This window comes from Hypomesus nipponensis, chromosome 17 (assembly GCF_054491055.1).
Source record: "Hypomesus nipponensis isolate SF chromosome 17, ASM5449105v1, whole genome shotgun sequence".
Classification (NCBI taxonomy): domain Eukaryota; kingdom Metazoa; phylum Chordata; class Actinopteri; order Osmeriformes; family Osmeridae; genus Hypomesus; species Hypomesus nipponensis.
Window position 1 is genome coordinate 18966717 of NC_140377.1, and position 26694 is coordinate 18993410.

At 49.1% G+C, this 26694-nt stretch overlaps 2 protein-coding genes across 4 annotated transcripts in view; both read left to right on the forward strand.

Moving 5' to 3' along the window:
* The first annotated feature begins 261 nt into the window (after positions 1 to 261).
* Positions 262 to 17130, forward strand: srlb (sarcalumenin b). 2 transcript variants are annotated; one of them, XM_084676648.1, is made up of 7 exons: positions 262 to 367; positions 9968 to 10066; positions 11311 to 11406; positions 12721 to 12756; positions 14462 to 14578; positions 14846 to 15079; positions 15797 to 17130. In XM_084676648.1, exons 1-7 carry the CDS (start codon positions 310 to 312, stop codon positions 16606 to 16608), a joined length of 1452 nt encoding a protein of 483 aa, XP_084532774.1. In that variant the 5' UTR covers positions 262 to 309; the 3' UTR covers positions 16609 to 17130. The 2 variants fall into 2 exon arrangements, with proteins under 2 accessions (XP_084532774.1, XP_084532773.1); XM_084676647.1 differs by lacking the exon at positions 12721 to 12756 and having other exon boundaries at positions 286 to 367.
* Positions 17131 to 22021: 4891 nt separating this feature from the next.
* Positions 22022 to 26694, forward strand: part of adcy9b (adenylate cyclase 9b) — a 41928-nt gene continuing 37255 nt past the window's right edge. For both annotated transcript variants that reach the window (XM_084676636.1, XM_084676637.1), the window contains exon 1: positions 22022 to 25647. In XM_084676636.1, coding sequence (XP_084532762.1) covers positions 23835 to 25647 — 1813 coding nt within the window. In that variant the 5' untranslated portion in view covers positions 22022 to 23834. The remainder of the gene's footprint in view (positions 25648 to 26694) is intronic.

The window sequence follows — 26694 nt, forward strand, 5'->3', positions numbered from 1 at the left end:
AGTTTGTATCTTTGAAGCATGCATCATTTGTAAACATTTCTTTCAAGAATTGATGGTATTCTGGGGGGACCTTAATTCTCTCGTCTTGACGTCAATGTCGCAACAGGCCACATTTAAAGAGCCAGTCATCTGCCTGTATGCATTGGGCCCTGTCATGACTGACGCCTCACACACACACACACACACACACACTGTCACCCCCTCCCACTGTCCCGGTCGTGGCCACACCCCCATCCGCGTCTACCCTTTCACCTTCCTGCCTTGATATATATAGCCTGAGAGACTGTCAGAGTTCTCCTGGCACCCATCATGAAGGGTATAGTCTCAATCTGCTGCTTCTTCTCCCTGCTGCTCCTGGCCACAGCAGGTAAGGTGTGTGTGTGTGTGGAGGGGCAGGGGGCCTTGCTAGTGCACCAGAAATCTTTTCCACTTTACTGTGTGTGCTAAAGAACCGGTGGGGTATGAGTTGGTGGCATAGTTCCTTGGTCTCACTGACTGAGCAGTACCCTGTCCAGTCGGTCTAACCCTAACCCTAGCCTTCAAACTAACTTTATTGTTCCCGTGTTCTTACAGCAATGCCCGCGGATGTCATCGCTAGATCGACTATGTTCCTTCATTCATATTCATTGATCCTTTCAGTGTCTTATATTGAAAGGTGGGCTTCACTTTCAGTCATGGATTGAAAGGACCAGGGGGACATCTGGGCTTTAGAGTCTGGGTGTTTGGGGACACACTGTCACCAGCGGGGGACAGGAGAGGGTGGCTGGCAGCCCCTTCTCTGCCTTCCTGCTGGCCTATTTCAGATCAGGGAGGTTAAAATTAAAACGGTGTTCGCAGAGTCGGGGATGGATGTATTTTAAGGCTTCAGCATGGTCTCATTCTTTTTATACAACCTCTCTGAAAGGAGGGTCCATGTCTCTCTCTCTTTGTCACTCTCGAAGCGTGTACTTTTAAAATCTGAGCAGTTAATCCTTTATTAGGTCTGCTGATGAGGTTCTTGGGTGGACACAAACTTTCTGCGTGCCTTTTGAACAGTGGACACTCCAGCCTGGTTGTGTGTGTTTGTGTGTGTGTATATCAGCTGTCCTAAAGTATGGCACCAGCTGATGGAAACTATCAGAGGCTGGGGAGAGAACTCACAGAGGAGTCTGAATACTCTCTCTCACTCCCTCTTGGTCTCTCTCTCTCTCTGTCTCTCTTTCTCTCTGCCACTCTCTCTCTCTCTCTGTCTCTCTCTGTCGCTCTCTTTCTCTGTCTCTCCCCCCCTCTCTCTCTCTCTGCCTCTCTCTCACTCTCTTTCTCTACCTTTCTCTTTCCCCCCCTCCCTCTCTCTCTCTCTTTCCTCTCTCTCTCTTTCCCTCCCTCCCTCCCTCCCTCCCTCCCTCCCTCCCTCCCTCCCTCCCTCCCTCCCTCCCTCCCTCCCTCCCTCCCTCCCTCCCTCCCTCCCTCCCTCCCTCCCTCCCTCCCTCCCTCCTCTTCTTCTTTCTGCTACATAATGTTCCTAACTAACCGTCTTTGAGTAAAGAGGAGCTGATGGCATGACTGGTGATTTTGACTCTCAATTAAATTGCTTAACTTGTAAAGAAATAGTTCACTTAATGCTCTGGCTCGTATCAAGGTTGATAGTTCAAGTAAATGTTATTTCATGGCACGGTGATTACAGGAATCTGGCACACCCGCTCCAGGAAGCCGGGCGGCCTGTGTCATTGCGCTGGGGTAGTTGGCATTACCCTTGTTCCGTCCTTGGATAGCGGCGGGCCGCAAGACCAGACCTCCATATCCCAGCCTGCCATCAGGTGTCTAAGATTGGAAGGCGTCCTGAAACCCAACACCGTCCACTATAGATCTCCCTCCCCTCACCCTCTCTCCCTTCCCATCTCCTCCCTCCCTCCCTGCCTCCCTTCCCATCTCCTCCCACACCCTCCCCTCTTTCTCCCTCCCCACCTTTCCCCCCTCCTCTCTCCTTCTCCTCCCAGACCCCTGTCTCCTCCCTCCCTCCCCATCTCCTCCGTCCTCTCCTCCTCGTCCTCCCTCCCCCCCTTCCCTCCAGACCCCCATCCCGTGCTACCCTTTAGACACACTGCACAGCTGCTGTCACCATGCACTGTCACAATCACAATTTATTCCCAGCCGTTGGCCTTATAGGGACATGCATTATGCTGGCAGGCAGGGCCGTGGGCCTAGCCCACATCACACGATTCAACGGAATTTTATGCTAGTTTAACGTATTTATATTGTTGTTGGACGAAGCTGGGAGTGATCAGTTGATTTCTGGACCGTCATGAATCTACAGTGCTATTTGACGGGAAGGGAGGTAGTTGGACTGGTTTTCTTGAATCATCTGAAGAAAATGTTAATGAATTAATTTACACGTGGAGTACCTGATTGGTGAATTGAGTGATTGATGGTCTTGGTCAGGTCTAGTGAAATGGAAAATGATTGCTTGCTTTGCTGCGGTGACTCAGGTGTCAGTCGCAGGGACGGACTATGGGGAAAAAGTGGCCTGGTAGTTGTACTGTCAGACCGGCCCACTCAGCGCGGCGCGTTGCCTACTCAATGCATCGCCTGTATCGACCAGTCATTGGCCTCCGTATTCAAGCTGTGACGTGAAATAATATGAGATGCTGACAATGTCAGAGGGCCGGTTGGTAATGGAAGTGGGCCGGTATGTTGGACCATCCCAACCCCGTCGGCCCACTGGGGATTCTCCCACTATCCCCGATGGCCAGTCCGCCCCTGGTCAGTCGGTTGTGAAAGGCGAGTTTAATGGAGTTGCTTGATCTTGAGGTCAACAGTGAGGAACCTGGGCTCCGTATCCCCATAACAATGGATCGTTGCAACGATCGAGCAGAAAACGAAACCATCGATATTTCTTACGACATTTTAGCTACAATGTCTTTGGGAACGGCCCGTAAAACTAAGATTCGTTGTACGATGGATTCTACGATCAATTTAGGCTTACGACACTTTCGTGAAACGCAGCCCAGGTCAGTCCTCCGACACCGTCTGCTCTCACTGGAGTCGCTATCTCTCAGTTTCATCCAGGAAGATGTGTTTTCTGTGAAAGATACTTATTCAGATACGTGTCTTCATGTAGCCTGGGTTATTTGTGTTGCAAAAAGTTTGTGTCTTTGTCTGAATGTGTGTTAGGCCCTTTTTCCACTAGAAGGTTCCGGCTTGTCTCTGGGACCGACACGGGACAGTTTTGAAGACTTTTTGGCAGCACCTCTGGTGTGATCCAATACAAAACAAGGACATGATAAAAGGTGACTTGAATACAGACTTCTGATTGGCCAGAGAATCGGAACACGGGAAATGGCCGCAATTTGGCCGCCATTTTGTTTATCACTGGACGACTCGATTCAATGTCAACCAGCAAAACGCTGTTGTCAATTGAGAGGGTGTGGAGGTTTCTGTGGTTTCCGCCGGAAAGATCCAGAGAGAATCCAGTGTAAGTGTTGCAAAATTGCGTCAAAGATTTCCGTGTGGCGTCAGTACGCCAACCAGCTACATTGAGGGGGTTACTTTCGTTTCCCTGTCGACAGTCATCTTAGTTGGTTGGAACAGAGGCGTCCTCGGTTCCGCAAAGGGAATCCAAGGCGAGCCTGAATGAGGACGTTGTGCACGCACAAAAGAGGTCGTCCCCGGGTTGAGAGCGTTGAAGAGACGCCTCGCTGTGTTCGCTCCTGAGATCTCCTGATGGCATGCTGTCACGGTGGCAGGGGCTTCCCTCAACTGCCACTACATGGGGACACCGCCCCCCCCACCCACACTGTCCACAACCCCTTTACAACAAGGAGACAGGATGAGACCCCCCCCCCCCCCCAAGGTTACGCGCAGTGTCCTCCTGCCTCTCCTCAGGGGCCGACATAGCAGCATCAGACTGGCCACTCCCACCGTCTCCATACCGACGCGCCTTAAAATAGGAGGCTCTGCGACCCCCCCCAGCCCTTCCATCTCCTGACCCTTTGTGGAGCTATATCCGACCACGGAGCCACCTGTCCATATCCATGCCCCCCCCCCCCCCCCCCCGTTAACCATGCTCCGTTTTGGCCCACTCTGTTCACCCGCCCGGGTCATGGGGCTGGAGTTGATGTGACGCCTCGGAATGCGAGACGCTGATTTCCGGTAAACTGCATGTTGGAGCCATGGCTACGTGTTCTTAAACAACAACAGATCCAACTATCTCGGACGCTGTCTGTGCATCTTGCTAGTCCTGGGTAGATGATCGGTGGTGGTGGGCTAGTTCGTTGGCATGGAGCTTGTTGAAAGCAGTTGTCCTCGCCTCGTGTTCCCTCTCAGGATAACTTTCAAGAAATCTAATGGGCCTGTTTCAGTGATCAGTCTGTCATGCCGTAGGTAATAAGACAACTCCAGTATTAGGGCCACAAACTACACCACGGCGGTCAGGATCGGGGTCAGGGTGATGACTGGGTCAGGACCATCAACACCACGGTCCTGACCCATGCTGGCTTTAACATGGGGAGAATGTTATTGTGCCACCTTAAGGCCCACTATTCAGTTCATGATCAAATATAACTGTAATGAGGGAAGACTATATTTAGCCCCGTGATGCGTAATCTCTGCCATGGAAACCCCCGGACCCCTAAAAGGTACCCCCCCAAACCCTCAGTGTTCACCCCAGGGGCTGTGGAGGGCTTATCCTGTTAGCTGTGATTCAATGAAACTGCCCAGCGTCTCTAGCTGACCTCCATCAAATGTATGCTTTTGAAATCTCTTTTGACATACAGCTCTGGAAAAAATGGAGAAACCACTGGAACTTTTGAGAAGGACAAATTTTGAGTGTGGAACAGAACGGTAAAATATTAGAGGCCACTGCACATGTGTGTTCCTTACTCAAAATGGTCTTTCTCAACCTTTTTAAAAACGAAAGAAAAAGGTGCAGTTGTCTCTCCAGTTTTTCCAGAGCTGTTGGTAGTAACATGTTCACGTGAGAACGACACACGATACGAGATTACGCGGACGTCATTTGCAACTGTTGTGTGGAACATGGAAAGTTCTACTGATCCTCAAATGACCACCACCAACCCGTAATCCATGACCTTTGTGAAGTGATTTCCCAATAACGGTGACATTAAGCATCCCCTTTACAGCGCCGAAGCTAACAGCTATTAGTGAAGGCGTGACAAAACTGCTCAGGCCACAACCCCCCTGTGTGCTGTTCTCCCCAAAAGACGGCAGGGTGGTTGCCACCGGAATGTTCCTCCTAAGCCGCTCCCGGTTGCCCAGCAACGGGCTCAACCGGGACACATGGTTCCCTGTGACAGATGTCCCGCTCCGAAGCTGCTCCCCTGGCGCCTGGAGGGTTAATTTAGAGTGTCGAGGGGTCCGATGCCAGGCCTGCTGCTGTCTATCTCTCTGATCTGTCTCGCTGGGAGGGGGCAAGGGGGCTGGGGGGTGGGTGGGGGCTGGGGGATTCACCAGAAGACGGCAGGGTGTTGATGAGCCCCCGGTCGTTGGGCCACTGGAGGGGCCCAGTGTCAGAAGACATGGAGGCTGTCACTGATGAGTTCTAGAGGGCAACGTTCTTTACACCAGGGCTGTGTGGTACCTGACCCTAGGCAGATCCCTCGCTGGCCCCCAGGGGGAGCCCTCGTTGATGTCCAGCCACATTTCCCATCCGCTCACACAGCCAATGGGGCTGTTATAATTGTGCGGTAAAAATAACTTGGAAAAAGGCAGAATGCCTTATTTACGACTCCACATGGCCGAGAAACAGTCCTGCTTTGCAAACAGAAAATCAAATCTGGGACACTGAGTCTGATTCCTTGCATATGACCCAGTAAGTTTTTCATCTGACTGTTTTTCTACTTGGTCATCTAGAATGTTATGTGGATGGAGATTATTAAAAGATCTGATTGTGTATGTGTGTATCAAATATGGAATAACTGCTTAGTGGGGCGTCTCCAGTCGTATTTCTGATAGGGTGTTTCACCTCTTTATCCAAGTTTAGTCCCAGACCAGCCAACCTACTTTACTCACCCGGGCCTGAAGTATTTAAAAAGTGTCGGGGTAAAGGACTGTAATCAAATCTGCCTGTGACTGCGTTCCAAACAGCTCCGGACTCCTTCACCTTCCGGCAAATTCTAACAGGAAGTCAACCTGAGGGAAGAGTTAGGGTGCAAAGATGGCCGCCAAGCTGCTCCCAGGTGACAACCCCTGGGATGACTGGAACAGTGAAGCATTTTGTATCAGACTGAGAAGACTGAGACCTATATTCTATACTAAACCCCGTCCTTGACTTATGGTTTGCTCTCTAAATCCTCCACGATACACTGTGAATGGTAAAACAATTTTTTTAACTTGTTCATTCCTACCTTTTAACTAACCTTTGGCTATTCTCATTCCTTGTTTGGAGTGTGTTAACCAACCTCGTCTGCACAGTGCTAAAGGTGCGTTAAATGTTCAATTTAAATCAAAGTTAAATCACTTGAGAACAAGAAACTCACTGAGTCTAGTGTCTGAGATTTTGGAAGTAGTCCTACGAACTAGGTAGGACAAGACTGTTCAAATGCACAGTTGGGAGACAAGTACATATTCTCTAGTTAGGAAGTAGCCTGATACACTGCTTGAGTATTCCAGCGGGATTAGAGAAGTCTCAGTGAGTTTGAAGTCCCAAATGGAGCTCCATTTAGCTGAGTGGTATTTAGCACCCAGAGCGTGGACAGCAGTCCAAGTGTTGAATGCCAAAGGTGAGAGTTGGCTGACGAACCAGTCCTAGAACTTTCCAGAACAGAGGCGCAGGGAACTGAATGATTATTAAAGGTACAATAGGTACATTTTTTTCAGTAAAAAGGTTTTCTTTCCTATAATAGGACAGCTATTATGGGTAAGCTAACAAGGCCCTCTGTGAGATTTGTTTAGCTACACAGACAGCTCAGTGCCTGAGGAATGTGAATTTCACATTTTTTGGAGCTGCCCTCTACTTTCCAGCCAATTATGTTCCAGCAATCCTGTTCCAGCCAATCACCTTTGGTGAGCTTTCCTTCTTGGCTTATGTTGTGAAACCACTGTTTCTCCTTTTAGAATGTATTATGTAATAAGGGTTTGTAGCCTAATTTCCAAGAATACGTTTTATAACCACCAGGTGTCTTAATACATTGGACACCGCATAAATACTAGGGCACAAGTCAAAATTAAACCAGGAGTTACATTATTGAGTTACTGTGCCTGAATATTGTCCATATGGGGTTAACTTAAAAAAAAAACGTTTAGTGTTGAAGGTACGCATGACATTGAAAGTTGTAAAACAAAATGCAATTCCACTGGATAGAATAGAAGTTTCTAGAAAATATTTCCCCTCACAGATAAATTTCCCCAGAAATGAATTACAACCTTGCTCCGAGACTTCGTTCGTAAGCAAACTGCTACCTCTGTGACCTGAGCTGACTTCAGCCTCTGCAGCCTACATCCGTCACCGTGTGATTTGCGGCCATTACGCAGGCAACCCGGTATGTCCTCCGAGAGGATCCAGGCCATGCCAAGAGCGATACCCACATCTGATGCCTCTCCGGTCCGCCTCTCGGCCTCTCTGATCTGGGCACACGCTGCCAGCCCTGCCCCCCTGGGGGTCCTTGGCTCTGGAGCACGTTGTCCAGTATCTGTGGTGAAAGAGCATGTGGTGATGTCATGGGAAGTACAGGGAAGTACAGAGAGGCTGGTGTGAAGTCAGGTCACGTTCGAACATCAGCTCGTGGTTATCTCACGATGAATGGGACGATGAAAATCCTACATTCTCCATCATCTGTTTTGCCGGCAATACTTTAGAAGGGTGGCAAATGTAAAATTAGCAAAATTAAAACGGATACATTCTAAGTACCTGATTCGCACTGAAGAAGTGCAGTTGTTAGAACAAATCAAGCTGTGTGATTCATGTTGATGCATTTACCCCAGACAATTCCCCACCGTCAAGTGGGTTTTGATTAGGTAACATGATCTGCACTGGAAGCTGCATACCCGATCCCCTGGTTTGACATGGAGACGTGGTTTTTGCATCATCCATCCACTCCACCACCCCCCTCCTCCACCCCGGGGCGTGGAAACGCTAATCAGAGCAATATCCCAGCTGCCCCCAAATATAGACCTGCAGCAGCCTTGCTGCAGTGAAACCAGAGCTGGGGGGGGGGTGGGCCTAGCCAGCTAGCTAGCCCCTCGTATAGTCAGCCCACAAGGTCCTGCCTTGTCCCTGGGCACACAGGCAGATACGTGGGGGCCTGATGGGGGTGGTTGTGTGTGTGTGTGTGTGTGTGTGTGTGTGTGTGTGAAGGGAGGTTAAATGCGGACACAGCCAGAGTTAAAGCAGGGAGGGGAGGTTTTGTAGGTTGTCATCTCTCTGGAACGGGAGTGAGGGTTTTGGGGAGCACGGAGGGAGGCTTGGCCCCCCCACCCCCTTCCTCCTCTGGGGATGTTTTCAAACGGGGGACGGGGGGTGGGGGGAGTCCCCCAATCTGCCCTCGCAATCCCCTAAGTTGTTGTGCGGCCATGGCAACGCCAAACAGAGCCTTTTGTTTGTGTATTTTTAGCAACAGCCTGCTAAAATAAGAGCTGGTCGTATTGTACCGCCCATGAGCTAAGCCATGCGAGATGTGCAAACACACACACACACACACACCAGCACACACACACACAGCAGCACACCAGCACACACATACAGCTAGTGTCCATGTTGAGTAACGGCCATCCAGACGAGCCAACAGGGAGAGTTTGTGGCTGCCAGGTGATTGTTTACGGTGATGGATGTCTCTGTGTGTGCTGGGCACTTGGGAGAGATAAGTGATGAATTATCACACGTCTATATTTACCTCAGGACTCAAGAGGAGTCATCTCCTGGCCGCCCACCCGCTGTGTCTCGCTCGCTCGCTCCCTCTGTGTACAGTAGAACTGTAACTCTCTCTATGTACAGTAGGACAGCATCTTTCTCAATGTAGAGACTGTATCTGTCTCTACACTGTCTATGCACAGTATGGCTGCATGTCTCTCCATGTACTGCATGTATCTCTCTGTATTTACAGTAGGACTGTATCTGTCTCTATGCACAGTAGACCTGTATGTTTGTCTCTGGGCCAACAGGTGCATTGGGCTGGAAAATAATGATGTATCTCAGGTCTGGGTGGAATACTAGAGTGGAGAGACTTCTGATAGGAGTTACTTGCTGTACGTTGATAAAGTCTTGGTTTGGTTTCCTTAAGGACTACAGTTTGAAGCTAATTGTCAGGAATTTTACATTTTTTGTCATGACTCACGCAAAATATGCAACATGAAACGGTTGCTAAGCCGGAATTTATTTCTGGCATTTCAGCCCCAGGAATGGAATCCTTCCGCCATACTTTGGGTTGCTTTGAATCAAAACCATTTGAAAGGACACTCCTTCCATCATCACAGATTCCGCTTTTGTTGTTTCTCAAAGATGTTCTTCAACTGTAGACATCATTGCTGTGCACCGCCAACAAACACGAGCGTTTAAAAACACCTCGACCCTGGACGCGTGTCACCGGCCACGCGTGACACGGTTGTGGCGGCACATTTACAACGCTCCACTGTCCGGCCCAGTGTGTCCGCGTCTCAGAGTGTCACACTATGTGACACCATCGTAGGAGCGCGTAACTTCCAGTTTCCGCGACACCCTCGCACCCAGCTCTCAGCTGACACAACTCCATCGATCGCCGCCATAGACGGCCGTTCAATGGATCCCGGGAGAATTTCTACCCGTGGGTCTTGAAACCTTTCAAAAAAGGGGGTTGACACTTGGCACAAACTTAGCACACGCTCTACCTGTGATCCTAGAGTTTATCCATCGACGCTAGATCTTATTGAAATCTACTTTTCGATGAGTTGTCCGCACCGAGGTGTCTCTGCACTTCGGCCTGTCGGTGAAAACCGATTGTAAGCGCGTGAGGGTTGGAGACGTGAGCAGCATTGAACACGCTGTTGTTTTGATTCTCCACAGAGGAGGAAGAGGATGTCCTGAGCTCCATCCTTCGAGACAGATCTCACATTGACGAAACCCTGCGGCTCGCCATCGACGAGAACTCGGGGGACTATGCAGGTAAGAGTGTGTGTGTGCGTGCGTGCGTGTGTGTGTGTGTGTGTACGTGCGTGTGTGTGGACACCCTCACACTTACACAAAGTATGCAGTCCTACTTATACATGTATGTACAGTACACAGTCCTATACTAGTGTTTATACTAGTTATTATTTACCCTGTGTAGTACAGTTACACTTATACAGACTATATACAGTAATTACATAATAAATATGTGTACGAACTACGAAGTACAGTCCTACTTATACAGTGTATAAACAGTTATGAGATGTATAAACAGTTATACAGTGTATAAACAGTTATGAGATGTATAAACAGTTATACAGTGTATAAACAGTTATGAGATGTATAAACAGTTATACAGTGTATAAACAGTTATGAGATGTATAAACAGTTATACAGTGTATAAACAGTTATGAGATGTATAAACAGTTATACAGTGTATAAACAGTTATGAGATGTATAAACAGTTATACAGTGTATAAACAGTTATGAGATGTATAAACAGTTATACAGTGTATAAACAGTCCTACGTACACAGAGTATATAGGTAAACTCTGAGGACCATGCAGGTAGGAGGGTTATGTCTACGCAGTCATGCAAGTATGATCCCGTTCAGAAATGACCAGACCATGCTCCGAATGTCCCATCATCGAAAAAAAATGTTGGCTAGATATGTCGATGATATAGCATCAGATCAGGGTAGTTAACTCCCTGTCGTTCTGAAGTTTGCTCTAATCCTCATTTTCCTAATCTCTAGCAGTAATGGTGAGCGTAATGAAGAACACTGATGGATGATTTTGTGAAGTTTTAGTTAGAGCTGAAGACAAGTACTCTTGTGACCGTAATAGCTGTAGTCTATGGTAGTAATGGTCTATAGCTCCCATTAGTGCTAATGAGAGAGGTCGTTAGACATGAGAGACTATGTTAACACAAAGGATGAATGAATCCCCAGAGGTTTGGTTCCTCATTTCCTCGTCTTTATTCCTTTCTCTCTCTGTCTCTCCCTGAAACCTCCCCCCTCATTGTCCCTCGATTATCCTCTCCCCCCTCCCTCTCTCTCTCTCACTCTGTCTCTCTCTCTCTCTCGCTCTCTCTCTCTCTCTCTCTCTCTCTCTCTCTCTCTCTCTCTCTCTCTCTCTCTCTCACTCACTCTCTCTCTCTCTCTCTCTCTCTCTCTCTCTCTCTCTCTCTCTCTCTCTCTCTCTCTCTCCCTCTCCACACCCTCCTCTTTCTCCTTCCCCCAGCTGCTCTCCAGAGGTTGCGTAAGATCTACCACTCCTCCATCAGACCCATGGAACAGGCCTACAAGTACAATGAGTTGAGGCAACATGAGATCTCAGGTAGGCTCTTGGGGACCCTGGTGTGCTGCTGCTCTGCCCTCTGCTAGATGCCGTTAGTGTGGTGTTATTGTTTATTTGGTTGACCTGTTCACACACAACACCCCTGGTAATCAGTGGACAACAAGTAGATCATTTTCGGGACTGAGGTTACTATTTTGTTGAGACAGACATTGTCTACCGTCTAGAACTACATAGTTTGCATACATTTAGCCTAGAATGAGGATAAGGCAAGAGTTCAACCGTAAACTAGAGTATATTTGAATATATCATTTTATCATTTGGATGATGATCAATCCTAATTATGTAAATAATAAGTACATTTACAAGCACAAACTTCAGTCCCCTAATCGTGACATAATTATTGTTAGTATCACAAAAAGGCTAGTCAATCTTTCACAATAATTTTCCGAATTTATTCAAGTCTTTTTCTAGAAGTTTTTGTAGAAATCTGTCCGATTTTTATGGACTCTCCTGTCAGCTAAAAGGGGCAAACTGCCTCTCCCCTTCCCTCGTAGTGACAGAACAAAGCTCGCCCTCTTGTGGCCTGGTATGGTGACACTCCAATCCAAATGAATCCATCCATGGATTCAAGTCAGCCATGTTGGATTCTGTGATTTGATGTAAATGATGAGACAGGAAACCGTGTTCATATTCAGTCCAGCCCACACAGTCACAATGATAGTGTGATATATGGAACATACGGGACCAGTTTTACCCATAACTCTTAACGTCCTCCATGGTGTGGTGGACATGTTTGACCCTCCCTGTTAAACATGTGACTCTTCCTCCACACACCAACGCAGAAGCCTCTCTCGTTCCCTTTCATTCTCCCTTCCTACACACCTATTTGTTGTTCTACTCTCCTCCCTCACTTTTGTCTCCGGTTCACTAAACTTCACCCACACAGAGTTCTCCAACACCGGCCAACTCCTCAAATCAAATCTAAATGTATTTGTATAGCCCTTTTTACACATGCATGTCACTGAGGGCTTTACATACGGCCATAGAACGGCCCCTTAACCAACCTAAACCCTCAACCTAAAAACAAAAACAGGTGTACCCATTCGCTCTTTCGCTTTTTCCCCTCACATTTTTCTTTCTCTCACTTTCTATCGTTTCCCCCCTGACTCTCTCATCCTTCTCCATCTTGCTCTCCTTCCATAACACCGGTTTCTACCCTTTTCCATCCCCTCCCTGCCCCCTCTCCTCCCCTCCCTGCCCCCTCTCCTCCCCGCCCCGCCCCGCCCCGCCCCCTCTCCTCCCCTCCCCCTCCACGTCCTCCTTTCCACCTTACTCCACAACCCTGCCTAACAGCCTATCCTGGACGAACACTGGGGGACACAAACGCAGGTGGGTATGAAGGGGGCCATCCTCCGCATGGCACTACCTGAGGTGCTCCCACCCCCTTTCTCCCCAGACCCCCCCACCCTTCTCACCCCCACCCCCAAACACCCACCGCCGATGTCGTAATACCACAGACTTATCATCAAATGATGGACATTTGGGACCAATTTGGTCGATTCTACATTCTAGACCAACCAAACTATGATCATGTTTAATGCCACTGTTTCATCACCGGTGACAATAACCCTTCATTGCCCTTTATGTTCTGCCATTCAAATTCAATTCCGCGGAGTTTATATTTATTCACTCAATCGTGTTGCAAAGGAAATATGTATAAATAACTTGCTGCTTAATTGGGTCCTGGTGAAAAAATGGTAACTTATCATTTTACTAGCCAACCTATTCTGCAAATGTACTTTATTTACGTAGGGCTATGTACTGAGTCTCAGATTACGTACCGTCATTCTGAAAAGAGAAATAGATGTTGCACACACGTTGCATCATCAACCATCTACATTTTGGTGACTGCATTAGGACATGTTAGCCAGATGGTCCAGATTGTGAAGGGGGCTGTGGAGGGGGCTGTGGAGGGGGCTGTGGAGGGGGTTGTGGAGGGGGCTGTGGAGGGGGCTGTGGAAGGATAGCATGGAGAGCTTTGGCTTGAGCACATGGAGCTTTTCTGCACAGGGAGCAGATGAGGTGCATGTTATGGGGGGGGGGGGGGGGCAAGGTGGCCTCCACTGTTCCAGGTCTCTTGGTAACCCCTGGTAACGTTCAGTTACATGAATGATGATCATATGCCACTTCACAGCCTTTATGGAACACTTTTTCCTGTCCATCTCTTGCCCTACGTATTTTTTGTCGTTGAAGAAATGTCCTTCTCGTCAAATTTCTGTTCGGTACGATAATACAAACGTTCGGTTGAACGTTCCCATCCCATCAACATGACCAATCACCCTCACATCTGTGCTTGCTGTGCAAGCCAGGCTTCTGTGCAAGCCAGGCTTCTGTGCAAGCCTGGCTTTCACATGCCCGTCCTCCCTCTCCTGCTGCTGGGCTTCCCTGCGCTCGAGGCTAGCTGTCACCGTTAGCCGCCACGCTAGCGCACACAGCGCACACTGTCCTCTGAGCGCTGGCTGACTTGGCATTGCTGAGAAATGTGAACACTCTTTCCCCAGCACAGATTCAGCAGCACACACGCTCACACTTTTTTGCCCACTCATGTGAATGTTGTTTTTAAATGTGCTGATTGTCCAGCTGGTTTTCCCCAGTAGATAGAACACACCTGTGCTGGCCAAAGCTGTGAGCTGCTGTCATGAGCTACTTGCGGTGTCGTGGCTCTGTTCGCTGTGGTGACTCAGCAGCTTACCACCTGGCCCAAACGCATGCGAGAGCCGGCGGGTTGAGGAGAGTGTTCTCAAGTTGCCACAGTTCATGCTGGACTGTTGTCTGTAGGGCAGCATAGAACAACTCAAGTCAACTGAAGAAGTTCACCGGCTGGACATATTTACGTAGCTTAGCATCTATGTCGTGAACAAGACTCCTCGTAAAAGGAGTGCGAATCAGCTGTTTTCGGCCCAAAAGAAAACGCTGTTTCGTGCGAACATTTGGTGTGGTAAAGGTGAACTTGAGAAGTTCTAGGCCCTTCGATGTTTCTCTATCCGGCCTTGTGTTGAAGGTTTTGACCAGAGTGACCTGTTTCTCCCCCCAGATGGAGAGATCACATCCAAGCCCCTGGTGCTGTTCCTGGGCCCATGGAGTGTGGGCAAGTCCTCCATGATCAACTACCTCCTTGGTTTGCAGGACACCCCTTACCAGCTGTACACAGGTAGGGCTCACCCCCTGTCCTCATTCTCCTCTCCTCACAAGGTTTCTCTTCATTCCCTGTGACATTCCCTGATTTATATTCCTCTTTCCATCCCTTCATGATCTTTAATCAACCTTGTTTATCCGTCCGTGCTTTAGAGCATCCTTACTGTTTTTGAATCCGTCCTCTGTCTTCTCCCTCCTCCGTCTTCTCCTTCCTCCGTCTTCTCCCTCCTCCGTCTCCTCCCTCCTCCGTCTTCTCCGTCCTTGTCTTCTCCGTCCTCTCCAGGCGCCGAGCCCACGACCTCCGAGTTCACCGTCATCATGCACGGCGAGAAGATTCGCTCCGTGGAGGGCATCGTCATGGCGGCGGACAGCTCGCGCTCCTTCTCGCCCCTGGAGAAGTTTGGCCAGAACTTTCTGGAGAAGCTGATTGGCATTGAGATGCCCCACAAGCTGCTGGAGAGGGTCACCTTCGTGGACACGCCCGGGATCATCGAGAACCGCAAGCAGCAGGAGAGAGGTGAGACCCTGGCAGTGGTAGAGGGGTTGAGCTTCAGCGCTTTTTCTAACGCAGGTAGACCTTCAAGAAACGTCTCAAGACGCACTTGATACGGGAGTACAACGGCACTTAGGAATGCTTGATTGGACCTGATGTTAGTTTCCTCCAGGATCACAATGACTCTTCTTGAGAGACTTGTTGCTCTTGTAGGTTAGTTATAACGAAGTTAACTCTTGAACTCTTGATTGTCCTTCTACAGGTACAGTCTTGCACTTTTGGGGTTCATGTTGTTTTAATTTGTAACTTGTATAACTGCATGCTCTTATGGGTCTTCCCTTTGGCACTTGTTTAGTTTTTCACAATGTATGCTTCATGTTTTGGCTGCTTGCAATGTTTGGGACTACCTCGTTGTTATGATCAGTGACCTATGCTCTTTTGTAAAGCTCTCTCTTGGAAGTCCCTTTGGATAAAAGCGTCTGCTAAATGCATAAATGTAAATGTAGACAGTTTGGAATAACGTCTGTGTGGTGAAGAGTCTGAAAGACTGCAAACGTTTCCCTCTAGACTTCCAGGAATTCCATTTTGGTCCAGCTGTAAGATATAGATGTTCCCATGTAGCAAGCTTAGCCCAACGGTGTCCTGAAAATATACGACTGTATCCATAAATTCAAGTTGTGATGCCTGTGAAAGCGCGAGGAACAGAGGATGTAACCGCCGGCCCTCTGCTTGCTCTCGCAGGCTACCCCTTCAACGACGTGTGCCAGTGGTTCATCGACCGCGCCGACTTGATCTTCGTGGTGTTCGACCCCACCAAGCTGGACGTGGGCCTGGAGCTGGAGATGCTCTTCAGGCAGCTGAAGGGCCGCGAGTCCCAGATCCGCATCATCCTCAACAAGGCCGACAACCTGGCCACCCAGGACCTGATGAGGGTGTACGGCGCCCTTTTCTGGAGCCTGGCGCCCCTCATCAACGTGACGGAGCCGCCCAGGGTCTACGTCAGCTCCTTCTGGCCCTACGACTACGCCGCCGAGACCAGCCGCGAGCTCTTCAAGCGCGAGGAGATCTCCCTCCTGGAGGACCTCAACCAGGTGATCGAGAACCGCCTGGAGAACAAGATCGCCTTCATCCGGCAGCATGGGATCCGCGTCCGCATCCACGGCCTGCTGGTGGACCGCTACGTCCAGACCTTCAAGGAGAAGATGAGCTTCTTCAGCGACCCCGAGCTGGTCTTCAAGGAGATCGTGGACGAGCCGGACAAGTTCTTCATCTTCAAGTCCATCCTGGCCAAGACCAACGTCAGCAAGTTCGACCTGCCCAACCGCGACGCCTACCGCGACTTCTTCGGCGTCAACCCGGTGACCAGCTTCAAGTCCCTGTCGGCCCAGTGCTCCTACATGGGCGGCTGTCTGCTGGACAAGATCGAGAGAGCCATCACCAACGAACTGCCGGACCTGCTCAGCAGCATCAACTCGGGCAAAAACCCCGGACTCACCTCCTGCGAGGTCACCGGTTGTGGCGAAAAGCCTAAGAACCGCTACCGGAAAAACTGAGATAAAAGAGAGAGAGAGAGAGAGAGAGAGAGAGGAGTGGGGGATGTGAAGGATAGTTGTAGATGGGGGGAGTAAGAGAAGAGAAAAAGGGGCTGCCGTTCCCATTCTGGTCGGAGAGCCTGTGTTGTCATCGGTGGGAGACGGAGGAGACAGAGTCGTTTTGTTGTTGCTGTTTGTTTGTTGTTTTTTTCGGATGAGAAGGAGGGGTGGTGTATTTAGGGGGTTGAGGAAGGAGAGGAGACAGATGGAGGGTCGGGTGGGGGTGAAAACGGATGACGAGGCAGCTGGGAGAAATGTGCTGGAGAGACTAAACAAGCTAGGTACCTAGAAAATGCCCTCCTCTCTTCCTTGCACATCCACTGCGGACTGTCTGGGATATGTGGCAGGATAAAACGTACATGTGAACGAAAGAAAAAAAAAGAACAAAATAAGAAAAAGGTATTAATGTATAAAAACGAAAAACCTGAGACTGAAAACAGTCGATACCAGCTCCCTTGTATGTGAATAAAATGTGAAATTGGATTGAGGAGTTGACAATTTGTTTTGTAAGATCCTATTTAAATATATTTCAGCAGGTTAATTCCATGTACTTAAGAAGTCGTTTTTTGGAAGTAGATGTTTTTTTTGGGGTGCTCTGAACTTTTTACCGGCAGTTGAGTCTCGTAAGGCATTAGAAGCTAAGCCTTTGGCTTTTAACGCCATCTAGATAAACTTTGACATTGCATGTTAGATCGGATGGTATTTAACAGAGGATATTTTAGGTGCATGTATTTCTGTCCTCCAACTTGCTTTTCAGTATTAGGTCTCTAATCAGTCAAATCTCCAAACCCTATGGTGCAGTGTTGGCCAAACAGATGGCCATCCTTGAAGCCATCTTTGTTTTATATATTTCTCGCTCTCGGTTGTTGACAGCCAATGATATGAGCACTGTAAAGCAGGGGTCAGGGGTCAGGGGCTCAGGACCTATCACCAAGGGGGGGGCGGGGTTTACTTTCCGCATCACTTCCTCTTAACTGCTTACTTTGTTGTTTGAGTCTATACATTTGCCATTTTGTCTCACGGGAGTTCAATACTATTGTAATACACATTTTATTACCTTCCATTGATAAGCTTGCCAGCTGTTTTAGCTGAACGACCAACGGGATATCAAAGTACTACATGTAACATGAGTGATGAGGATCTTTCCAGGATGTGACACAGTAATAAACTGAACGATGTGTGTTTTGAGTCGGCCTGTCTTTATGTGTGTCCTCTGACACAAGAGAATCACTCCTTCCCATACATATTTCGTGAACGTGTTTTGGATTGGACAGTGACCGTGCAGGTAACCATTATACAGAACCACACTGGACTCCATGGCAGGAAGAACCTGAAGATACTGTGAAGGGAAAGAAGGAGAAGGGAGAGAGACCTCACTCGGGACTGGCGAGGACGGTGAAGGAGAGAGGCAGAAAGCAGTGGCAACCGGGGTGAATGAACTCACCAACTTGATAGACTCACCAGGGTGGAAACTGCTTTGTGCGTTTGTTTGCGTGCGTGTATGTCTGTGTGTGTGTGTATGTCTGTGTGTGTGTGTTTTTTTGGGTGGGGGGAGGGCAATTTTAAGGTTGCATTGTTGCAGATGTGCAGATATCACAATGAATTCACTTTAAACACCGTGCAAGGGTATAGCCATTATGGGACTTAGCGAACTCCTGCTGTGAGAAGCATCTGACTCCTATGTGGGCGACCTGAAACGTCCTAATGGCCCAGGTGGGTTTAACAATGCATTGTGGGATTTGTAGTGTCTGAGTCACTGAGGCCATTTGGAAAAAAATCCTTTTATTCTTCCAACCCCCCTAAAATGCATTTCCCTCTTTATTTATCCTGTCTCTTTCTTTGTTTCCTCATTAGCAATGACTTATTGATTTTTTAACTTGCTTTAATTACCAGCATCCCAACTCATTGATCACTGTTAACAGCACCAATTAATGAGAATCATGAAAAGACACAACTGTAAAGCAAAACCACTCAACTGAAGTGGTTGGATAAGTGTCTGCTAAATGACTAAATGTAATGTGTATGTGTATGTGTATTTGTATGTGTATGTGTATGTGTATGTGTATGTGTATGTGTATGTGTGTGTATGTGTATGTGCATGTGTGTGTGTATGTGTATGTCTGTGTATTCTCACTCTCTCTCCATAAATATATAAAATATAAAGGGGAAGAGAGAGAGTATATATGTCAATACATATATAGAGAGTATACAGTATTTATGCCTCTATATACATGTAGTTGCATATTGTGGCCACCAGGGAGAGCTGCATTAGTATTTATACATGCATCAGGGATCTCAAGGATTATGACCATTACTCTTCCATATGTGTTCAGTAATACTCACAGTTTTACACAAGATCATTGTGATTCCACAGATGTGTCAAGAGGATTGTGTCCCTGCACACATGCTACATCTCCTAAATCCTGGAAAGTCAGGTGGCTGAGCGGTTAGGGAATTAGGCTAGTAATCCGAAGGTTGCTGGTTCGATTCCCGGCTGTGCGCAATGGCATTGTGTCCTTGGGCAAGGCACTTCACCCTACTTGTCTCGGGGAGAATGTCCCTGTACTTACTGTTAAGTCGCTCTGGATAAGAGCGTCTGCTAAATGTAAATGCATACACCTTTGATAGCAATCCAATGAACGTCAGGACTGTGTGTGATTCCACTGCAATTCTTTTGTTTTTAACACGTCTGTGATCAACTTTTTAGGAATGTTACATCTTTAAGTTGTTCTTTGGAAAGGGTAATATAGGTGGACTCCTGATTCTGATAACACTTTAGTCCACCAATGGGGAATAAAAGTTTGATTTTGATTCAATAGGGCAACAGCTCGTCGGTTTGTAGTTATGCCAGTTTAATGAATAGATAACCAATGCATATTTCTCTCTCTTGCGCACACACACACACACACACAAATGCACACACAAATCCACACTCACAATCATAATTAAAAGATTGAGTGTATTGTGTAACCACTTTCGCTTTTCTTTCATTTGCTCTCTCTCTCTCTCTCTTTCTCTCTTTCTCTCTTTCTCTCTTTCTCTCTTTCTCTCTCTCTCTCTCTCTCTCTCTCTCTCTCTCTCTCTCTCTCTCTCTCTCTCTCTCTCTTTCTCTCTCTCTCTCTCTCTCTCTCTCTCTCTCTCTCTCTCTCTCTCTCTCTCTCTCTCTCTCTCTCTCTCTCTCTCTCTCTCTCTCTTTCTTAGTTTCTCTCTCCCTGTACCCAGGCTCCCTCGCCCCTCCCTTTGTCGTTGAGAGTGATGTGGGGAGTGCCTCCACTCATTGTGTAGTTAGAACATGCTGGCCGGGCTGATGTGGTAACAGGGGCTAGCTACTCTGCAGCTGCAATGCACCAGCAGTCTGTCGTGACTCAAACAGTCGGGGTGGTGTGGTGTGGGCAGGAGGGTGTGTGTGTGAGTGTGGGTGTTTGTGTGGTCTAAAGAGTTAGGGGTGAATGGTTGAGAAAGAGCTGACAGGCCTTAATGTGTGTGTGTGTGTGTTTGAGAAAGAGGGTGTGAGTGACAATGTGCATGTACAATATAACTATATAGATATCGTCTTCCCCCTCAGACTTGCAGCTGCCGGTTGGTAGCTGGGGGCGTCGTGCCTCATTCATCTCCACAAATGAGCCCCTTGAACAGGTGAGGCCCAGGAGCCATCTGTGTCTCTGCTGATCTGGAATCAGATCAACCCTCTCGGGTCCACAGCCCACACCCCTGCAACAGCCTGAGGCCACTGGGACCTAGGACTCTACACTGCTGGCCTCTTCCCTCACTCTCTCTCTCTCTCTCTCTCCTCTCTCTCTCTCTCTCTCTCTCTCTCTCTCTCTCTCTATGATTAATTAGTCAACCAATCAGTCTTTCTTTCGATGTATGTATGATTAATGTGCACACATACACACAACTACAAACTGGGGTTCCCCCAGAAAGTAATGATTTATTCTGCATCACATCTGTAAGGGCCAGTCAATACATTGGACAGGCAAACGAGAAGGCTGACCCATATTCAAATATGTTTTACAGTATTACAGTCATAACATGTATTCACTTACTGTATATTATAATTACACAATATGTATATATTAAATATGGTAACATACGGTATGTCACAACATGTGATTTTACCCAATTTTGTAAAGTTAAGATTACACACAGAGTTCTTTGTTGGGTATAATCATTCACATAATACACTGTAATATATTCATTGTGGACTGTGTATTTCAGTGGATACGTTGTATTAGCTTACTGTTATGTTCTGCATGGGCATGTCTACATTCTCTCTACACTACCAGATGCCTCCTCTATGACAGATATGAATCTTGGTCGTTCTCATAAATCCAAGCTGGGCAAAGCAGGAAGTTCCTGAAGTCTTCCTTCTGCTCGACCGCGGGCACATTTCGCACTGAGAGTGGAGTACCTAGCTCCAGATTGAGGCGCAGTTGCCTGTGATTTAGTCTGCATTCATTTACGATGAATACTAATTGTGTTCAAGGCGGGCGGACAAGGCATTTCTCTGAATTTCTAGGCTTGTTCTGGCTGATTCCATAGGCCGTTTGTCATTCAAATAGCTGGTGGAAGACAGAAAAACCCTGTCGTTTACAGTTTTTTTGGATTGGAGTGGTACGTTGCCTCCGTTGGTTAATGCCCCGGAGCCTAATCTTCTATGTCACCATAAGGCACTGTAGGCTCTGCCCAGTGGTGGTTCTAGACTCATTTTACTGGGGGGGCCAAGGGGGGGGGCTGTCAGTGTTTAATCAGAAGGGCACATACAAAAATGGAAACAAATGATATTTAAACATTAAGTCATAATTTTGCTTTACATTAAAATCATACAAAATGCTCTGGCTCTCCCTCTTCCAGCTCCTCAGCTCTCTCAATACCTTGATATGTTTCTCTCACTTCTTTATTTACTGGGGCAAAAAAAGGCTGCGATGTTATTTTTTTTTGTCAGCTCGGGGGGCCACAGGGGGGGCCAGGGACATTTTTACAGGGGCACTGGCCCCTGTTGGCCCCCGTGTAGAAACGCCCCTGGCTCTGCCCCGCCCAAGTGCATCACAACACAGCCATCGAACGTGAGTGATTGCCCAGTGATTTGCATCAGACAGATAGGGTTATTTCAGATAGGGTTATTTCAAACTGTTGTGTATAGAAGAGGTGGGTGAGGTGCCGGTACCGATGGACCTCGAAGCTGACGGGATGGGGGCGCGCTCGGACGCGCACATTGCGGTGAAGGAGAAAAAAAGACCTCTTTTCGCCGCTCTGAATAGCCTACGTGCTCGCAACCCTTCAGTCTATCCTTTCTCCCAAGTGCGTGCACGCACCTCTACATCTTCCCTTATCCTGTCACTGTGTCCAATCCTTCCCTCCCTTGCCACACACAGCTATAACACGCATGGAGGCGGACAGCGAATTCTGACAGAGCCACGAGAAGATAATGGCAGCGGCGGAGTTATCTGTACCTGACTTACACGCGCTATTCTGAAACGTTGTTGATTGTGCCGGCGGACAGAAAGATGACCAGATAACGACGAGAAGAGAATATGAAAGGAATGAAGACACAATGAGAATTGGAGGAATGAGCAGTGGGATCAGTCGGGAAGGGACAATGACATCTAAATTCGACTGAGCGGACAGGAATTAAAAGGACGTGTTTCTACAGAGCAGATATCATTCTCACCATCCTATGCAACTGTATTCAATTTGATATGGTTTGTGCCACGGATTGCCTTGGGACTCCGTGATCAACAAACGCGTGAAGGGCCAGTGAAATATTTTAATTAGCCTCTCCACGCGCTCGTCTGCTACTTAATGGGGAAAATAGTGGCGTGGGAAAACTTTCCACACGAGGGATGGACTGAACGGGGCTGTATTGCAACAAGACTGTCTTACCTTGTTCCATTGTGGGCAACACACAGTCAGATATACAGACATTGATTCAATTAGTGAAGTTCTAAGGAAATCCAATAGAACAATTTTGATTAAAGTGTAACTGCGAACTGTGACTACCAAAGGAATATTGACAGAGAGGGCTGAGTGCGTCTGGAAAGCTTATGCTTACGCGTGCCACAACACTGGACTTTGTGAAATCAAACGCACTCAATTTCCATTGCAGCGACGACACATCCACAAGTATAGGTCACCCGTTTTGTACTTTTGTTGGAACTGATCCCCAGAAATTGGGAGACGCAGCGGTGAAGATTCCGGAGTGAAAACTCAGGAAAAAACGAGGCTCCATCCAGGGGAATGATTGCGAATAGGCCTTTTCGCTTTAAGAGCAACGTGCTTTTTTGGATCGTGGTGAATGAGCAGTGCTCCTTTTTTGAGCTTCGAAATAGTCTCTGACCGAACAGTATTTGCACAGTCACCTCTGCACGCCATATGCCAAGCAATAGTTCCTCGGCTGAATTTCTTCCGAGACCAAAACAAGACGAGCGGAGGTTTATTTTGGGAAGACAGGATGAAGTTCTGCACACTCTGTAAACAAAGTGCTACCGCGTGAAGTTTGAAGCATTATTTTTTCACCGGTATTTGTTGAATGGAGCCCATATACGGATGGGACTAAACTGACTGATTTTTACGATTTGTAGTTTTGTTTTTGTCTGCATTAATTCTAGGACATGCCCCATTTTCCCCCAAGATGTCGATGGTAATGCCACTTGAATTTGGAAAATGTCAAAACGTTGTGGTTGTAAACTCACAAAAAGGATATGAGGTACAAATTAATGAAAAGTCTTAATCGTCTTTTTGTTACATTCTTTACACAACGTAGTACTTCACAGTATTACGTAATACTCTGACCCGCACCGGCATTCTTTCCAATGAGGGAAACAGAGTGTGAAGAATTGGCCTGGGGTAGACAAGGCACTGGGACTGGGTGAATCAACGTGCGTCAAAACAGACGGGGAAGGCTGGAGTTTGCGAATGCTGACGTCATGAGGTAAAAGAAAACAATTGCAAATCTCCGAGTGGTCTCCATGCAATACGACAAGGCTAATTTAGCCGAATTTCCAGGAGAGGACTTTCGTCAATTTAATGTTTCTTTTTTTTTTTTTTTACAGAATTTTTACTTTTCCACGAATTCTAGTAGAGTAACATACTGTGGCAAACATTGCCTTGCTTCTCCGATTGCCTTTCTTCGAAATTGCCACTAAGTCCTTCATCATAGTCTAATCTCGCTTATATTAAAAAGCAACATGGCGTCTCCCCAACATCAGCAACTGCTCCCTCACAACACAGAGGTGAGCTGTGACTCGAGCGGGGAAGGGGGCGCCTCCGTGCGGATAAGCAGCAGCAGTGTGAAGCACAAGCACAGCGGAGGGGCTCTGGGGTCGGTGGGCACCGGCTTCATAGGGGGGTCCAAGCACTGCAAGTACAGCATCTCCTCCAGCTGCAGCTCAGGGGAGTCCGGGGTCCGGAAGCCTGCGTCGAAGGGGGTCCGATCCCAGAGGAGGATACCCCAGCTGTTTGAGAGGTCCGCGGGCCACTTCTGGGACCCCAAGTTCGACTCTCCGATCCTGGAGGAGGCATGCAGGGAGCGCTGCTTCCCCCAGACCCAACGGAGGTTCCGCTACGTGCTGTTCTACTTGGCCATCACCGGCACCCTCTGGGGGAGCTACTTCGCCGCCAACCCGGCTCGGTGCGACCGGACAGCCTTCCTGGCTCCCACAGCCTCCTTCCTCCTCTTCCTCCTCCTCCTTTTCCTCTTGACCTTCACCCGCCTCTACGCCCGGTGCTACAACCAGGCCTCTCTGCTGCTCATCGTGGTGACCTTTGCCCTCACCCTCGCGCCCCAAATCCAGACCTCCGGCTTCAGGGACCAGGGGAGTTGGCATGTCGAGGACGAGGAGGAGGAGACGGACGAGTTCAGCGGCACGTGGCCCTGGTCCAACCGCAGCCACGCCCCCTCCCCAGGTCACCCTTCGCCCCCTTGCCTCTCCTCCGTGGGCACCTTCTCCCTGTGCATCGAGGTGCTCCTCCTCCTCTACAGCGTCCTCCACGTCCGTCTCTACGCCTCCGTCCTGCTGGGGCTGCTGTACTCGGTCCTGTTTGAGGGGCTGGGCTGGGTGCACCTGGCCCGGGCGGAGCAGGGCTCCGACGCGGCCGACTGGGACACCCTGGTGTGGCTGGGGCCGGCCAAGGCGCTGCTCCACCTGTGCGCCCACGCCATCGGCATCCACCTCTTCGTCATGTCGGAGGTGCGCTCGCGCAGCACCTTCCTCAAGGTGGGCCAGGCCATCATGCACGGCAAGGACCTGGAGGTGGAGAAGGCGCTGAAGGAGCGGATGATCCACTCGGTCATGCCCCGGCGCGTGGCGGACGAGCTGATGAAGCAGGGCGACGAGGAGGGCGGCGAAGGCTCGGCGAAGCGCTACTCCAGCGGCGGAGCGGCCGCCGTCATCGCCAGCCCCAAGAGCAACAAGCGCAAGAAGACTTCCATCCCGCGCGGGCAGATTATCTTCCGCCCGTTCAACATGAAGCGCATGGAGCCCGTCAGCATCCTGTTCGCCGACATCGTGGGCTTCACCAAGATGTCGGCCAACAAGTCGGCGCACGCCCTGGTGGGCCTCCTCAACGACCTCTTCGGCCGCTTCGACCGGCTGTGCGAGCTCACCCGCTGCGAGAAGATCAGCACGCTGGGCGACTGCTACTACTGCGTGGCCGGCTGCCCGGAGCCCCGGCCCGACCACGCCTACTGCTGCGTGGAGATGGGCCTGGGCATGATCCAGGCCATCGAGCAGTTCTGCCAGGAGAAGCGGGAGATGGTGAACATGCGCGTGGGCGTCCACACGGGCACGGTGCTCTGCGGCATCCTGGGGATGAAGCGCTTCAAGTTCGACGTGTGGTCCAACGACGTCAACCTGGCCAACCTGATGGAGCAGCTGGGCGTGGCGGGGAAGGTGCACCTGTCGGCGGCCACCGCGGACTTCCTGGACGGGCGCTACCTCAGGGAGGACGGGCGCGTCACGGAGAGGGTGGGGCAGAGCGTGGTGGTGGACCAGCTGAAAGGTAGGCGCAGCTCAGCGGTTCAGAGTTTTTTGACGGAGATCGAGAGGCCCCGTCTGCTTTCCCTGTGAGTAGTTTTGCAGAAGAATGTCCGCTCAATGAGTGCATTTATGACATCGGCAACATCAACACGTTTGGTTGACGGGCACATACGTGGTTTGTTTTTCTGTGGAAGTCTGTGTTTGACGTGCTAGTTTATCTTGAGAGCTTTTTGCGTGAGGTATGAAATTACTGGGAGTCTTATCATGACATGGCAAAAGGTTGGAGTAGTAAAACCGATAAGAGGGATATTTATGTTGGTTTTTTGAATGTCATGTTCAGTGTGAGCCAGGCAGAGATTGATGAAGCTTTGCAGATAGAGCAAGGTCAGGTGACATTACTGACAACAGGCAGCTAATAACGAGGATGTTATCGTGCCGATTCTAACTTATGGCCCATTTGTACGTTCATAAAATCTACTGACATCTTTATGTTCTTTGTTTATGTCCTATAATGCACCAATCCTGCTTGTGCTGGCCAACTTTATAGGGGCCAGTATATCAGAGGTGATTGGGTCACCTTTGGGATGAGACAAGGCAAGGAAGGGGTGTCATTGGTTCAGGCCAGGACCTACACGTTTGACGTGTTTCAACAGGGGCTGTTCTGGGCCGGGGGGGGGGCGGAGGGGGAGGGGTCCAGTGCCCTTGTGACAACAAGCTTGGATCCCCTTGTGGCTCTAAATGTAGAGTCTGAATAATTATAAACACGGTCTTTGAAGTGAAGAAAACTACATGACAGCAACCTGCTCCCCCCTCACCCTGCTCCACCCTCACCCTCCTCTCCCCTCATCCTGCTCCCCCCTCACCCTGCTCCCCCCTCACCCTGCTCTCCCCTCACCCTGCTCCCCCCTCACCCTGCTCTCCCCTCACCCTGCTCCCCTCACCCTGCTCTCCCCTCACCCTGCTCCCCCCTCACCCTGCTCCCCCCTCACCCTGCTCCCCCCTCACCCTGCTCCCCTCACCCTGCTCTCCCCTCACCCTGCTCTCCCCTCACCCTGCTCCCCCCTCACCC